Below are 15,063 nucleotides of genomic sequence, written 5' to 3'. Positions count from 1 at the left end.
ATATTTATTGTATCTGCTTAGTTCAATGTGACTCTAGATTGGCGTTTACTCTTCCATCAAAGTTACTGAGCCACTGGTCAGTGGGATTTGATACCTGGTAGCTACATGTTTGAACAGAAGATACTAAGTTAAAAACGTAAAAACATATTTCTGACATTTTGTAGTGTTTTTATTATTCCAAAAAGAGGACTGTTCTGAATTATAGACTCTTTCACATTTGCCCTTGCTCGTGATTTTCTGTTCATTCATTATACTTTATTTCGTTGTCCTGGTGAAATAAGTTTTGCGAGCTGGAATTAACATTTAAGATACTCAGAAGATTTCATTTTTCCAAAGCAGCTTGCTCTAAAAATAAAAGATCTTAACCCTTAACACTTGCACATAAGTAGACATTTTCCTAGCGTATTTCCTAGCGTATTTTAGTGATTTCTTGGGAGATGTAATTATGGCTTGGAGCATGCTTAGCAACCCTGCCCCAGTTAATTGTTCTTAGTCCCTGTGACTGAAGACTGAGAAGTGGGTAGGAATGACTGCTAATACACACCAATAACTTCATTTCTAACAGGCCTGTTTCAGGATGTTCATTCATTTACTTTGTTTTTTGTTTCTGGACAGTCAGGGAAGAAAGTGAACAGCAGGCCCAACCCTCTGGTACGGATGTCGATTGGTCACAAGGCCCAGGAGAGCAAGGTGAGGCTGACCTGAGCGCTGGGACGGCCCTGCCACGGGCTCGGCGGGCGTTGGACCACTGGTGCCCGTGAGGCCCTTTTGTTTGCTCGAGGCAGTCACTTCACGGAGCCCCAGCTCCTTAATTTGGAGACGAAGATACTGCTCCTTTTTAAGGAACACTAAAACTGACATGAATGTGCTTTTGCTCGACTCCATTGGTAGATGGAAGTTTTCTTTGAATGTTCTATAAATATTTAGTTTAAAAGACAACCAGCTGTGCTGAAAACGCATAGAACTCGACACCTGCAGTTCTGTCGGGGGTGGGGGGAGGCCCTGCCGTTGCTCAGCACGTCCTACTTTCCGAGAGAAAGCCTTTCCAGGGGGGTTGGGAGTTCCAGGCCTTCATTCTGCGACTGCTCTGAGCACCAGCAAAGCCTCCGTCCCAGGGGCTCACAGCCGCCTGCCCGTGCACTCGGAAAGCCTGGGGCTCTGGGTTTTGGACACGTCTCACAGTTAATGCATAATAGTACTTGCTCAGTAAAATGTATGTCTTGGAATTTAATTACAGCCATCCCAGGCTTTCAAGCACAGTAAAGGGTTAAGCACAGAAAATATCACAGAGCTGATTTTTTGGCATTGCTTTCAGATTCGGTACAAAACCAATGAACCTGTGTGGGAAGAGAACTTCACTTTCTTCATCCACAATCCCAAGCGCCAGGACCTGGAAGTCGAGGTATCTTGTTTGCCTTCCTGGTAGACGGCTTGAGGCACTGTCAGCACACAAGGAGGCCGCACGAATTTGAAGTTTACCTCTTACGGGCCCAGCACCATGTCCGCATGTCTCTGTCAGACACAGCCTTCGGTGTTTCAGGCTCTGTGATACTGTGAACTTTTTTTTTTAAATTTTAAACTTTTAGTTGATTGTGTCACTTTCCCGGGGTGTGCCTTGGCACCCTTTTGTCAGCCTTGCTGAACTTTATTATTCCGCTGGCTCGCTGTGGCTGCGTCAGCACTGTCTGTGAAGAGTCAGGACCCTTCTGCTTCTGTGTCTCCCCCCCGCCCCTGGCCGGTGCTGCTGACTCCCAGGTCTTGCCTTCCTGCTCTGCCGGCCTCGCGGGTGTGCACCCCTTGGCCTCTTCCAGTCTTGGGGAAACCTTAGGGCTTCACCATTAAGCCTGAAGTTTGAGGACATCTCCTTCCCTTCCCCTGACACTGGTGTGCTGCTGATGATTTTGGCATGAGTGGATGTGGGATTTTATCAGAGATTTTTCCGCAACTAGTGAGATGATCATGGGTTTCCCTAAGTTTGTAAATATGGTGGAACACGTTGATTTTCTGATGTTGAACCTTGCGAGCCTTTATTTGATTTGCAAGGTTTGACCTAAGAGAATCTCGCGAGCAGACCTGTCCCGAGGGATGAGCTCACTCGGTCGTGGGGTCCTATCCTTCCTGTGTGTTCCGTTTAGTGTGCGGAAGTTTTGTTAAGCGTTCTTGCATCTGGGTTCGAAGTGGATTTGTGAAAGTTGTGTTCTTTTCTGTGCTCCTCGCTGTGTGATGGGGAAGTGACAGAGACACGTGATGTGGACAGTGACGCTACACGTGAGGTAGCATCACTGGTTACAGTGTCCTGTCTTCCTGAGTGTTGCGGAGCAGAGGCCCAAGGGGGGCAATATTTGGCCCCACCCAGGGACGCCAAGAACTGTTACAGGACAACAGCCCCTCCCCCCAAGGGTGGCACACTAACACTGTCCTGACCACCTGCTGGGCTCGTCTGTCTGCTGCCAATTGGAAAGACATCTCTCCATGCCAGAGATTTGTGAAAAGGAAAGGAACGGTTTATTTAAAGCTATAAAGACTTAAATTAGTGACCCAACGACCCCCATTAAAATATCAAAGTCCTTTAGGATACCCACAGACGCCCACAGCACTTCCTTCCCCCCCTGCCCTAATTTGGGGCACTGTAACTCAGGAAAAGAAGCACACGTCCGTGTTTTTGGCTGCTGGCACCATCAGCTGTGTCGCCGTCCAGGCAGGATCTCCAATTACTCCAAAGCCATGTGGCACCTTCTCACGATCTACTGGCAAGAGTTCTTTGTACACATTTTCCAGACAAAGTCTCTCCTGCTTCCCAGGCCACGCAGCCAAAGCCACGTGGGCCTCTTCTACCAGAGCTGCAGGGGTCTGCACTCTGGCCAAAACTGCATGGTTCTTCTCTCCACCAGAGCTGCGGAGAGGGTAGGGTCGCCACTCCGGCAAAGCCGAGTGACAGTTCTGTGGCAAAGCCGCGTGGTCCTCCTTTGCAGCCCCATTTCAGACTCCTCCCACAATCGGCTACACCTGCCAGCCTTCCTGTATATTCCAAGTTTACTGGGCTGCCATTGTGAGTCTGGGCAGGTGCGGCCCCCTGGCATGGAGCCAATCATTTTGGGTGCTATAACTCAGGGGACCTGCCCCCAGTTACATCTTGGGTGGAAGTCACTTCCATCCCCCTGGCTCAGATTATGGCCACAGCTATTTAACATGTCTATGAAACCAGTTAAAAGTTACAGATATGTTAAATGACCATTCTAGAGATTATCTGCAAAACTGTTGCTATGCAAAACAGCTCTTGGTGGCCCTGCTCCATTTGTCCCTTCCCCCAACTCACACCTGTGGAGGGGGGGGTAAGGGGTGAGGATGTCTTATCTGTCTTTCTAATATTTCCTGGACACCTTGGGTTCTGGACCCCATTCCAAATCCCTTTCTGGGGCCCCCCTCTTGGCTGCGCCCTGTTACATGAGGCTCCCCACTGTGTCTGTCGTCGGAGGAGTTGGCGGGGGCGTGCTGGTGAAAGACCGGGTCGGACCCCCCTGCGGTGTCCGCCTCGGCCCCGTGCTCAGTGAGTGCTGTGGTGTCCCCAGGTCAGAGACGAGCAGCACCAGTGTTCCCTGGGGAGTCTGAAGGTCCCGCTCAGCCGGCTGCTCACCAGCGAGGACATGACCCTTAACCAGCGATTCCAGCTCAGTAATTCAGGGCCAAACAGCACTCTGAAGATGAAGCTCGCCCTCAGGGTGCGTGGTCCCCCCCGGAGGCACAGGGTGGGCAGGGACGGGCTCAGGGCAGGGCGGGCGGTGGGCAGGGTGTTGTCTCGAGGCCAGGACCGGCAGGAAGGCGTTGTCCCACAGAGCACCGTGTCCGGGTCCCTGTGGGACTCCTTCCACCTTCCTGTGAATGCCATCGGCCCCTTTTTATCCTTTGGCCCAGAAACTTGCTGTCTGGATCAACGAAGTCTTCTGCTAAGATTAAGTCCTTTGCAGTTCTTCAGACGAGAGAATTGAATGAAACTCTACAAGGTGGTGGAAATTACAGGAAATATAGACAAAATAGACAATAAATCATTTATAAGCAGCTAAGGAAATGTTGAAGGTAAAACTGGAAAACGTGAGAGAATGGCGAAACTCTCTAATAGAACAAATGCACATTAAAATGGAGAGTGATCTTTTTAAAAGAATTAAGACAGACTTAGTGTGTGGAGGGGACAGTGGAAATGGGCTCCTGGCTCCTGGCCAGGACCAGCCTTTCCAAAAGGACTGTGCTGTTTCCCGGTGGCGCGTCAGAGAGCCCCGGGACCAGGGGCCTTTCTCTGGAAGTCTTTTTGGTACAGCGCACGAAGTGGGGAGGCCCTGAGCAAGAAGCTGTTTGCTGCAGCTGTTTGCTGTGTTTGGTAACAGTGGGAAGAACTTCCGGCTGTCCCTATCACTTCAGAGTGCAGGGCGGACTTACGGAGCACGGACTCTGCTCGTTGGGACATTGTGCACTTCGAAAGTAAATATTAAAAACGAGGGAAATGATTGATCTAGGTACTCTGACAGCTGAGGGCACGTGCTGCCTCCGCATCGATGTTGGGCATCGGGGGTAACCTTGCTGGGTAGAAGTGTCCTTGTCTGGCACCCTTCCACAGGGTTGCTGGTGGAGACCACCTGTGCAGGGTGAGGCGCTCTCTTCCAGCGATAACATGAGCCACGACTGTGCAGTAACATCCGCCAGTGGGAGAGGCTGAAGACAGTACACAGAAACGACTTTCACAAACGACTGTCATAAAAATGATACTTTACTTAAACTTTTCTTTTTAAAAGCTTTATGTAACGTTGTATTACTTTAGTGGTAGAATAGCCGAACAGACCACATTGTTTATAATGCTTTGTGCCAAGTTTTAAGGAAACATCTGTGAATAAATGTAGCAGGCTGTTACCGGTGTTACTGCTTGTAACTGCGCTTCTTTCCACCTCTAGGTGCTCCACCTGGAAAAGCAAGACAGGTCTCCGGACCACCGACACTCAGCTCAAGTAAAGCGACCCTCGGTTTCCAAAGAAGGGAGGAAAACTTCTGTCCGGTCTCAGATGTCTGTGTCACCAGGCACTGGTGACAGCAGCCCGGCCCCGTCCACGCCTGTCATCGGGGGCGCTGCGAAGCCTGGCCTGGAGGAGCGAGCCCCGCCTGCGGAGGCCAGCCCTCAGGGGCCACGGGACCTGGGTCGAAGCTCCTCCAGCCTGCAGGTCGGCGCCACCTGCTCCCCCGGCCACATCTTTGTCAAGGAGCCCACCCCCAGCATAGCCTCGGACATATCGCTGCCCATCGCCACACAAGAGCTTCGGCAGCGGCTTCGGCAGCTTGAGAAGTAACTAGACACACACTTTGCTCTTGTCCGGTCGCTGCATGCCCCACCCCCCGTGCTGTAGGGGCGCTGGCTTACTGTGGCTATAGGAGCTTGGGGGCGGTGCCCGTGCAAAGTGAAGCCTGCCATTTCCCCCTGAGCTCACTTACGGGTTAGAATGCGATGGGGAATTGGGTCCCCTGAACACAGGGGCTCTGGCGCTCCTGTGTGCCTGTCCTCAGACCAGAGGCAGAGTCCAGAGCTGACCTGCTGCCCCTGACCATGGCGACTGGCGTCTTGTGCAGGGTCAGGGCCTCCTCTTCTCTCCTTTCCACTCAGCCCACCCCCCCGCCCCCTGCTGCTGGCCCCCTGCTGCTTGTCTGTTTTGGGAGGTTGGGGTTGACTTCTCAAAACCCCACGGTTCTCAGAGGAAAAAACAGTCTGCAGGCACCAGAAGCTTCAGATGTTAGCCTTTTCCTCTCAGCAGAAGGAAGTTGCCCTGGAGATAGCTCTTTCTCTTGGTGGTTCGGAGAGGGGTGTGAGGAGCAACCGGGGGCAGAGGTGAAACGTGCTGCTGGTGTTGGGGTGCAGGCACACGTCTGTCCTTCCCGTGACCGCGCTCAGGATAGTGTCTCCTCGGTACCTGCTCACGTCCGTTCTTTTGGGAAAGAGAAATCAGTCCCTCTCCTCTCTTGCTCTAGAAGAAGATAGAATTTTAATAAGAAACCACTACTTCTGAGGAGCTGACTTTGGGGAGCCACCGAGATAGTCTTGGGGGACACTGAGCCAGGCATTAGCTGCCTGTGTTAGAGTCTGTGCTTTGACCTTGAGAGAGAGACATCGAAGGGGATGTTTCGATGTCGTTAGATGTCCTGTTGGTGAACCACAGAGCCAGGGACTGGTGTGGGTTTTGAGAAACGTAGGTTTGGGCAGCCACAGGCCCGAAGCCCAGAAAACCAGTGTTGGTAGTCAGGAGTCCTCCGTGTCTCGTTTCACTTCGGGCCCTAAATGGAAAACTGCCAGTTTTGGAGAATTAAGCTACACTAGCCCTCCACTGAAGCAGGAGCATGACGGGTTGCTTTATGCTCAGAGGTTCGAAGGTGTCCGGGTGTCCAGGTCGTCCGGTCCCCTCCAGTCCGCACGCGTGAGCGTGACCGTGCTGTGCTGTCACGGGGACGCGGGGCCTGCGCCAGGTCTGGGGCGGCCGTGACCCCTGCTTTGTTTCCTCAGCGGGACGACGCTGGGACAGTCTCCGCTGGGGCAGATCCAGCTGACCATCCGGCACAGCTCGCAGAGAAACAAGCTGGTGGTGGTGGTGCACGCCTGCAGGTGAGCGGCGCCGGCCTGCCTCGGGCGGCCTCTCAGCGGCACCGTGCGCTGCGACCCTGGAGTTCGGCTTTGACTGTCCGCCGCTCTCGGAGTCGGTTCCCACCCTTCCCGACCACTCAGCTGCTGTGCAGCTCTCCCTCGGGTGTGGGTGTGCAGACGGTCAGTTACTGCACCTGGACAGCAAGCATGTTTGCTCTTTTAATTCTTGGTTTTCAGAGGGGAAGGGAGGGAGAAAGATGAGACAGACATTGATGGGGGAGAGAAACACCGGTCGGTTGCCTTCTGGATGCGCCTCAACCAGGCACCAAACCCGCACCCCAGGCCCGTGCCCTGACGAAGTCACTGCACCCAAACAGGTGGCCTTCTGGTTTGCGGGACGGTGCCCAGCTGAGCCACACTGGCCGGGGCACATACTTTTCTTTTATTGCAGTGTTTTGGGGGAATAAATTTTGAGGAGTAAATTTATATAAATTCGGAGGGCCCAGAAGTTGATGGGTCACAACAGGCACGGCTGTCACCTTTTGAGGAAGTGAGTGTCCCACCCCCCACGGCCCCCTGAGACCTCCCCACGGTCGGGAAGGGCCAGTGTTCCTGTGTTGTGCTCCGACCCAGAGGGTGTGACATGACGGGACAGTGTGCTTCGTGTGTTTGAGGATGATGGTCCGGAGAGGTTTTCCTCTGTGTGACTTGTCTGTCTTCGTAGTGATTGTGACATAATTGTGTTTACGTGAGTGTATGGACCTTACAAAAAGCCGTTGGAATCAGAACAATAAAATCGGCGATGTTTAGAGACACGACCGCATAAGTGTAGAGTTCATTTCCGCACGCACGATGGAGCCCCTTACAGATCCTCGCTGCTGAGAGAGTCACTGTGCCAGACGGGAACTGGAGGCTGTTTCTGAGAACTGCAGCGGGTCCGTCCCCCAGCCGGGTTCCCGATCGGTCAGTGAGTGAGTAACTGGCAGTGGCTGTGTGGGACCGGTCCAGGCGGCAGTTAAGTCCCTGTGGCATGTCTCTGGTCTTAAAGACATCGCCCAACTCCTGGAGCAAAGACCCAAAGCACTTCTGATGTGGAACATCGAGGGAGATGTGCACTCTACATGCATTAAGGAAGATGAATAGAGACAAATGGGATTGTAATTTTTCAACCCACTCCTTCCATTTGTGGGTCACGAGTGGCTAGAGCCTTTCCCCGCAGCTCAGGGCACACGGTGGGAACAGCCCTGGACCGGACGCCCTTCCATCTGGGGGCCCCTCAGGCCTGCACTGCACCCACCAGACCGTCTGGACTCTCCGGAGTCCCCGGGGAAGACTCAGGAGGACGTGCAACGCGTTTTTTTCTTGTGACCATTATCACAAGAAAACGATGTTACTTGAGGCCTGGCTGTAGAGCATTTGAATGTGACACTAGTTGCCACTGTTGTAACTCTGACGTGCGCTGTCCTCTGCTTTGCCTTACAAGGAATCTCATCGCCTTCTCTGAAGACGGCTCCGACCCCTATGTCCGCGTGTACTTGTTACCGGACAAGAGGAGGTCGGGAAGGAGGAAAACGCACGTGTCGAAGAAAACACTGAACCCTGTGTTTGATCAGAGGTATGGCCGTGACTCAGCAGCGACCGACTATCGGACTGAATGAGGGAGGCCCAGTCGGAGCCCCCAGGGACGAAAGCCTGGGAGCCCGCACAGGGCCGAGACCAGAGTGGACACTGCCGGCGGGTGTGAGCGGGCTTCGGGCAGGAGTGATGAGCGTAAACCTGGGTGGCGAGCCTGGTAGGAGGTGAAGAGCAGAGGACTTTGAAAGCAAAACCGAGGGTATTAAAATACACGTGTGTTTACAAATGACAAATCTGCAACATCTTAAAATACAACATTCGTATGAAAGACAGCTGGTTTCCAAGACAATTTAAAAATTAGTGAAGAGAATGGCATACTTGTCTTAGGTTTTCGGAACCTCTTTCACTTTCCAGCCTCAAAGAGGCCCCTTCTCCTCCCCCCCACCCCCCATGGCTGGTCTGGGGTGGCGGCCTCCTGAGCGCCCTGAGGCCCCGGAAAGAGCCTGCGTCTGCGAAAGGCTGGTGTCTCACCCTACAGTCCTCTGCACCTGAAAGCCACCAGCATTTTGGGAAATAATGAAATCGAATGCTTTCAGTCTCTACTAATGCAGTCTAGCTACATTTCATCTTAAACGTGCTGCTAGTCCTTTCTCGTGTTCTTGCTGACAGGCACGCACCAAGGCCCAGGGCGGGCACCTCATGTTTGTCAGTGCTCCTGCTTAGGGGCAGCACTGAAGACTTGGAGCTCCCAGGTTTGGGTCTCTAGCTGTGGCAGCTCTGTGGGGGGCCGGCCACGTCCCAGCCATGTGCCCCCCAGGCCATGGGCCCTCAGTCCTCCAGTTTGCAGAGACCCTGCGGCACAGGGGCCACACTCCAGTGGGCTTCGAGGACTTGCTTCCCCGAAGGCACTTCGGTTTGTGGCATCTGACTTCAGCCACTGAAAAGCACAGTGTGGACAGTTTCTGTGGTGAAACCAGATCGCAGAGCACTTTGGGTCAGTTCACCCAGGCTTTGAGACTGCTCTCCTTTAGTCGGGGGGCGGGGGGAGGCGGGGGCAGGGAAGGGGGAGCCAGCCCAGCTCCTGGTGAGCCGCACACAATATCCGCGGCCCACATTCTGCCTGTCCCACCTGTACGTGGGGGGGCCTGCGTCTTCTGTTACATTCGAAACAATGGAAAATACTTTGATTTTGTGATTTCATGAAACCTCAGACGCNGGGGGGAGGCGGGGGCAGGGAAGGGGGAGCCAGCCCAGCTCCTGGCGAGCCGCACGCAATATCCGCCGCCCACATTCTGCCTGTCCCACCTGTACGTGGGGGGGCCTGCGTCTTCTGTTACATTCGAAACAATGGAAAATACTTTGATTTTGTGATTTCATGAAACCTCAGACGCAAACATCTAGTGCAAGAATCCTGTTTTGTGGTGACAGACGTGTTGTAGCATTTGGAGTGGTCTCACAAGCATAAACGTCACGTTTAGTTATGATGAGTTGCAGCAAGATCATGGAGAAATTTCAGGAAGGCCCTCTTTCTTCCCCAGCTTTGATTTCAGCGTCTCCTTACCAGACGTGCAGCGCAGGACACTGGACGTCGCTGTGAAGAACAGCGGCGGCTTCCTGTCCAAAGACAAAGGGCTGCTGGGCAAGGTAAGTGCGAGGAAACCCTTGTGGGTTCCCACACTTCATGAAAACCCAGCAGTCCCCGAAGTGCGTGGGGGGGGACTTCTCTGTGATCGACGCTTAGTGATCAAACTGTGGTCTGGGAAAGACTGTGTCAGCCGACACCCGTACGTTGTGGAGAGTTGTTTCGTTGTTTTCGCGTGTTCGGTGTTGGCGTGTCAGTCACACTCGTGCCGTGCATTTGCAGTGGAAGAAAGGTCGGATTTTGGGGTACCACAGTGAGAGAAACCCCAAGGGAGGGCTGAGCCCTTCCAAGTCTGCCCCCCAACAAACCGCTTTACCCCGACACGTCATGGGCCTCCTTTCTCTGGACTCTTTCAGTCCTAGTTCCACCCCCAGGTAACTCATGTGTCTCTGGTAAGGCGTGTGGGGGTGAAGGGGAGGAGGGGCTTGGGTGCAGGTGCCGTTTATGGGCAGTCCTTGTCATCTGTGCTGCCCTCAGTGGCCTGAGAGCCAGTAGCCCTGAGCCCCACTGACGGTTCACAATGACCGGACGTTAAGACACCAGGCTTAGGAAGGACCTCTTGGCCAGGATCGACCACCGACTAGTTCACAGGTGCCCCCTAGGGGAGAGCCGTCTGGGAAAGGAGAGGCTGAAAGGAGAGGACAGCTGCAGGCAGCGGCCGGAGGGAGATGGGAGGAGGCTGGGGAGATCGCGGGAAGTAGTGGAGCCGAAGGGGCGCCCTTAACCCGTGCTCCCCGACGCCCTCTGACCCGCAGGTGCTGGTTGCTCTGGCGTCGGAAGAGCTCACCAAAGGCTGGACCCAGTGGTGAGTGTCCCCGTGCGGGCGGCAGGCCTCGAGGCAGAGAGCCCCTGTCTGCTTGCTGACACCGCCCCCCTGACCGCCTGTCTGCCCTCCTCTCCCCGTGCTCTCAGGTATGACCTCACGGAAGACGGGATGAGACCACACGTGGTGACGTAGGCCGAGCCCGCCCGAGGCGCTCGCTGGTGTGTTGGCCCCGCCCCTCGTGCTGGAAGGCACCCGCCCCCACTCACCGACGCTATTTTTATACTTCTTGTTCTTCGCTGGACATGCCTTACTCGTTTTATAAAACGTGGACATTTGAGGCATATTTGGCCGATGTTAGTGTTCAGTTTTGTGTGTTTGACTCCCTCCAGTGTGTCAGCGGCTGTCACAGCCCACAGTAGGGCAGCAGGCACCATTGTGTGGGTGAAGCTGTGTGTCTGGGAGGCGGGTCCATGTGTGTGCTTTGTTGTCGCCTTGTTTTTGTGTGTCACTGGGGCACACTGTGCCGTGTAAATAGACTCTATTTTTTATAATCTCTACATGCTGGTTTGAATTCAGAAGAAAATGGCTTACGGAAATATATATATTTTCTTCTAAATTCTTATGACAAATAATCATTTTTGTTTTTGCAGGAAAAAATTATCTGACTTATTTTGTGCTGTTTATTTTTTAAAAGAAAAGCTGAAAGATTATGAAATATCAGTATATTTCTGCCCGTTATCAATGAAAGAAGGTATTAAAACTATTAACACTCTGTGGCCATGAAGATGCGTTACTGAGAAGCCGCAGTGCTCGTAAGGGAGGAGGCGGCGCCGCTGAGCTGCATGACCTGTTTCGGGGGCTGTGTAGGGTTCCACAGTCGCAGTGCACTGATCTGAAACATCTTCCATGAAGCGGAGAGGTCGGAAGTTTTTAACTGCTTGTCGTAACTTGTTCGTGAAGTAGTGCAGCGACACACAACTGTACTTTTTCTAAAACGCGACCCAGATGGTCAGGGTCTGGGCGAGGCCGTTGTGCGGTAGCTGTGAGTGCTGGTAATTGCCCGTGGTTCCCGGCCTGTGAGGGGGCCCAGCTCCCACTGCCACCCTGTGGGCTGTGAGGTCGGCTGGGGTGAGCAGACAGGGAGGGGCTTCACCCGATCGCTGCTGCACCTACTCGTCAGGGTGGCACGGGCGAACACAGGATGGGGCCTGAGCTGGCTCTCGGTTCCGTTCTGCCCTCACGCCGGGCCCCCCAGGACCCAGGGTGCTAGCAGCTGGCGTTTGGGGGCGACTCCGCTTCCTGGGTTTCCAAAATTACTTCCTGCCGACTGAGCTCAGTATCACAACATTGTCACACAGTTTTTACTTTGGAATATATTTTTCTCACTAGATGATTAAAAGCATGCTTTGTATCCCTCCGAGTGTCTGTGCCCATGTCCTGAGCCGTGTGTGCCGGGCCGTGGAGGATGCACACGTGCAGAGAGCGTGCCGTGTGCCGTGTGCCTGCCGACTGTGAGAACCCCTGGAGGTCAGTGATGTGTTGGAAGGAGCTCTGGGGCTGAGCCTCATGGCCCCGGGCTGCTCAGATTGGGCTGCCCAGGCGCCCATGTGGCCGCCTCCCACCCCGCACCCCACTGCCCTTCAGGGGTTTTGGCTCTTTCCCCTTTGCTCCTGAACTGCCTGCTTCACAGCGCATTTCAGGTTGTCGAAGAGACCCGTCCGGTCCCACGGTCTCCTGTGTGACGTGCAGGGGAAGCTTACAAGCACCGAGATCACACGTGAACGTGTGCGCACACAGGGCACATGACTGGAGCAGGACTGGACGTTGCTCAGTCGGTTCCCTGCCCGTGACGTGCGGTTTATTGAAGACGTTTCTAACACCAGGTCTGTGAAAGGGATCGGCAGGGCAGAAACGCTCACTGGGATTCAGCGCACCAATAGTTTCTACCAACGTCTTAAAACTTGGACTTAAAACTTTTGCAGCTTCAGCCATTCGGTGTGTATTTTACTTGATGTATTGTTTATCTTAAGCAATTGGGTGAAATCAACATAAGATGAGGCAAAAAGCCCAAACAAAGCCCGTTGGCCCCAGGATGCCTGCCCCCTGAGAGTGGCCATCTACGGGTTCCCAGGCCCCTCTCAGGGGAGGAACAGAGAGAGGAAGGGCGATTTTGAGGGGCTGAAACACCTCGCCGGAGTGATTCTGACTTAATTTGGTGACGGGAGTGTTCAAAGGGAAGCTGTCATTTCTGTGGGGAAGCATAAGAACCACCGGGGAGGCCCGACTTGGTGCTGCAGGGCCCTGGCGGTGGAGGGCGCGCCGGGTCCTCAGAACCTCAGAGTGCTCGTTTCTAGCTCCTCCTGATCGACTCACCGGGAAAGGGGCCTCGAGCTTCTCCACATTGAGCCAGAGCAGTGCAGGGCCACGTACTTCACTGAATTTGCGTTCCCTTTTGGTGTCCGTGTGGGTTGCTAGTCCTGTGCCTTAAAATACAGAAGCACAGAGGTGTTGTTTTCAAACTTCAGATGAAAACAGGCCCTTGTAGAGTTGCCATTCTGCACAGCGAGAATTTCTGCTGCAGACGCCCTGCATCCAGAGCTCGGCCCCGCCTTCTCAAGAACCTGCGCCCACGACGGCAGCTCTGGGTGTACACCGAGGCCACGGCCATCGCTCCGCCCTCCCCTGGGTCCCTGCTGCCAGTTCTGCTAGATGGAGAGGGCCCGCTGTGTCAGCTGGGGTTCCGTGACAGCACACGTATGTGTTCAATAAAACGTTCACGTCAGCTCACTTGTGACTCGTTCCTCCTTGTCTTTTGAAATGCACATTCCAGTGTGGGACCCCCATCGTCTGACAGGTCAATGCAGGACACTGTTTGTGTTAGCTCTCTGTGACCTACTCCGTTTTCAGAAGCACCACCTCTGGTGGCTGCGGTCACTCACTCTTTTTCCGTCCTAATCAGACCCTCATCCACCCACCTCAGACTCTGGGGTTTGGAAACAAACCACTCTTCTGGAAGATAACTGTGAGCAGGAAATGGGGTCCTCACACGTGCTTGACATCCCGAGCACTGACAAGTAATGAAACAGGCTGTTCTGAACCCTGGAGGGGAAACGCTGGTGTGTCCACTGCTGAGGTTGGGGCGACTGTCACCTTTGTCCACCGGGCGCTGGCTCGGCAGGGCCGTCACTGAGCACCGAGACCAGCAGCAGGAGAGTTTGAGTCGCTTCATTACAGGGGCCACATGAGGAAAACGGAAGCCATCACCTGAAACTCCAGCTCCCCAGTGGCTTCTAATCGGGGGTTTTAAAGGGAAAGAATCATGAGTAAGGGGCTTGGGCTCATGGGCTCTGCTGATCAGTCAGTTCTTGTCAACTTCAGAAACCCTCTTCATCTGAAATATGTCACTCTTGGCAGCACCCTGTCCGGGGCCTTGTGACCGTGGCCAAGCAGTCTTCCTGCTTAGAGTTCTGCAAGACATCTTAGGACTCCGAGCGCTGTTACCGTAACAGAATAAAACAAAGCTACAAGGCTGCTTAGCAGGCTGCATTCTTCTATTGTCTTAAGCAAAGTGTATCCAAAGTGTATCGCTGCATCTTCCTCGCCACTCACCCTGCAGGCAGGCTTCCAGGGTCCAGCATGACATGCAGCCGCAAAGGGCGAATTTAGTAATTCTCAGTAAAAGCTGAGTTCTAGTTTACCTCATCTTTTAGGATGAGCTGTCAGGTTCACCTCCAGTGGGTCCTGCCCTGGGCCCCTCGCCCATTGCCCATGGCCACGTGTCCGAGCCTTGTTCCTGTTCAGGGCTGAGTAATACTCCAGGGTTTAGGTGAACCCCTGTTGTTTGTCCATCTGTTGGAGGACGTTGGGTTGTGTCCACATTTGGGAGGGTGGTGAGCTTGTCTTGTGTTGGGTGTCCGGCTCAGAGGGATGCCAACAAAGCTCCTTGCCCCACAGACAGTCACTGGGTTCAGCGTGACCCGGGCACATTGGCACTTTGGACTGTACGCTTGTGTCACTGAGACTCCTCCTCCCCATTTGCTGAGATCGAATTCTAGCCTTTATGGTGGGACCACCTGGAGGCCCTAATACCAATTAAAAAATACACCCAATTCTACCCCTCAATCGTCTGACCTCATTGGCCTGGAAAAGGCCTAGACTTCATACCCCTTCTTTTTCCTTTATGTATTTATTTTTTAGAGGGAGAAGTGGAGGAGAGGAACATCAGTGTGCTTGCCTCTCATGACCCCTTACTGGGGAACTGGCCTGCCACCCAGGCATGTGTTCTGACTGGAAACTGAACCAGCAGCCCTTTGGTTCGCAGGCTGAAGCTCAGTCCACTGAACCACAGCAGCCGTGGTGTAGGCCTCTTACTATCTGCAGCTCAAGATACTCTTCATGGGCTGTGGCTGATGGTGCTTACCCCCGACCACCTGTCTCCCTCTGTGAGTTACCCTGCTCTGAGGTGGTCTT

At 53.8% G+C, this 15,063-nt stretch overlaps 1 protein-coding gene across 3 annotated transcripts in view; it reads left to right on the top strand.

Annotated features, from left to right (window-relative positions):
* The window catches only part of ESYT2 (extended synaptotagmin 2), a 54,923-nt gene extending 41,543 nt beyond the window's left edge, over positions 1 to 13,380 (top strand). For all 3 annotated transcript variants that reach the window (XM_037049523.1, XM_037049522.1, XM_037049524.1), the window contains 9 exons: positions 616 to 690; positions 1,316 to 1,402; positions 3,570 to 3,719; positions 4,941 to 5,326; positions 6,533 to 6,631; positions 8,094 to 8,225; positions 9,724 to 9,829; positions 10,583 to 10,632; positions 10,740 to 13,380. In XM_037049523.1, the coding sequence (XP_036905418.1) occupies positions 616 to 690; positions 1,316 to 1,402; positions 3,570 to 3,719; positions 4,941 to 5,326; positions 6,533 to 6,631; positions 8,094 to 8,225; positions 9,724 to 9,829; positions 10,583 to 10,632; positions 10,740 to 10,785 (1,131 nt within the window). In that variant the 3' untranslated portion in view covers positions 10,786 to 13,380. The remainder of the gene's footprint in view (positions 1 to 615; positions 691 to 1,315; positions 1,403 to 3,569; positions 3,720 to 4,940; positions 5,327 to 6,532; positions 6,632 to 8,093; positions 8,226 to 9,723; positions 9,830 to 10,582; positions 10,633 to 10,739) is intronic.
* The last annotated feature ends 1,683 nt before the right edge of the window (positions 13,381 to 15,063 follow it).

Source organism: Sturnira hondurensis, unplaced genomic scaffold, assembly GCF_014824575.4.
Source record: "Sturnira hondurensis isolate 20B ecotype Veracruz unplaced genomic scaffold, ASM1482457v3 Scaffold0006496, whole genome shotgun sequence".
NCBI lineage: Eukaryota > Metazoa > Chordata > Mammalia > Chiroptera > Phyllostomidae > Sturnira > Sturnira hondurensis.
This window is presented reverse-complemented; position numbering and strand designations above follow the sequence as displayed.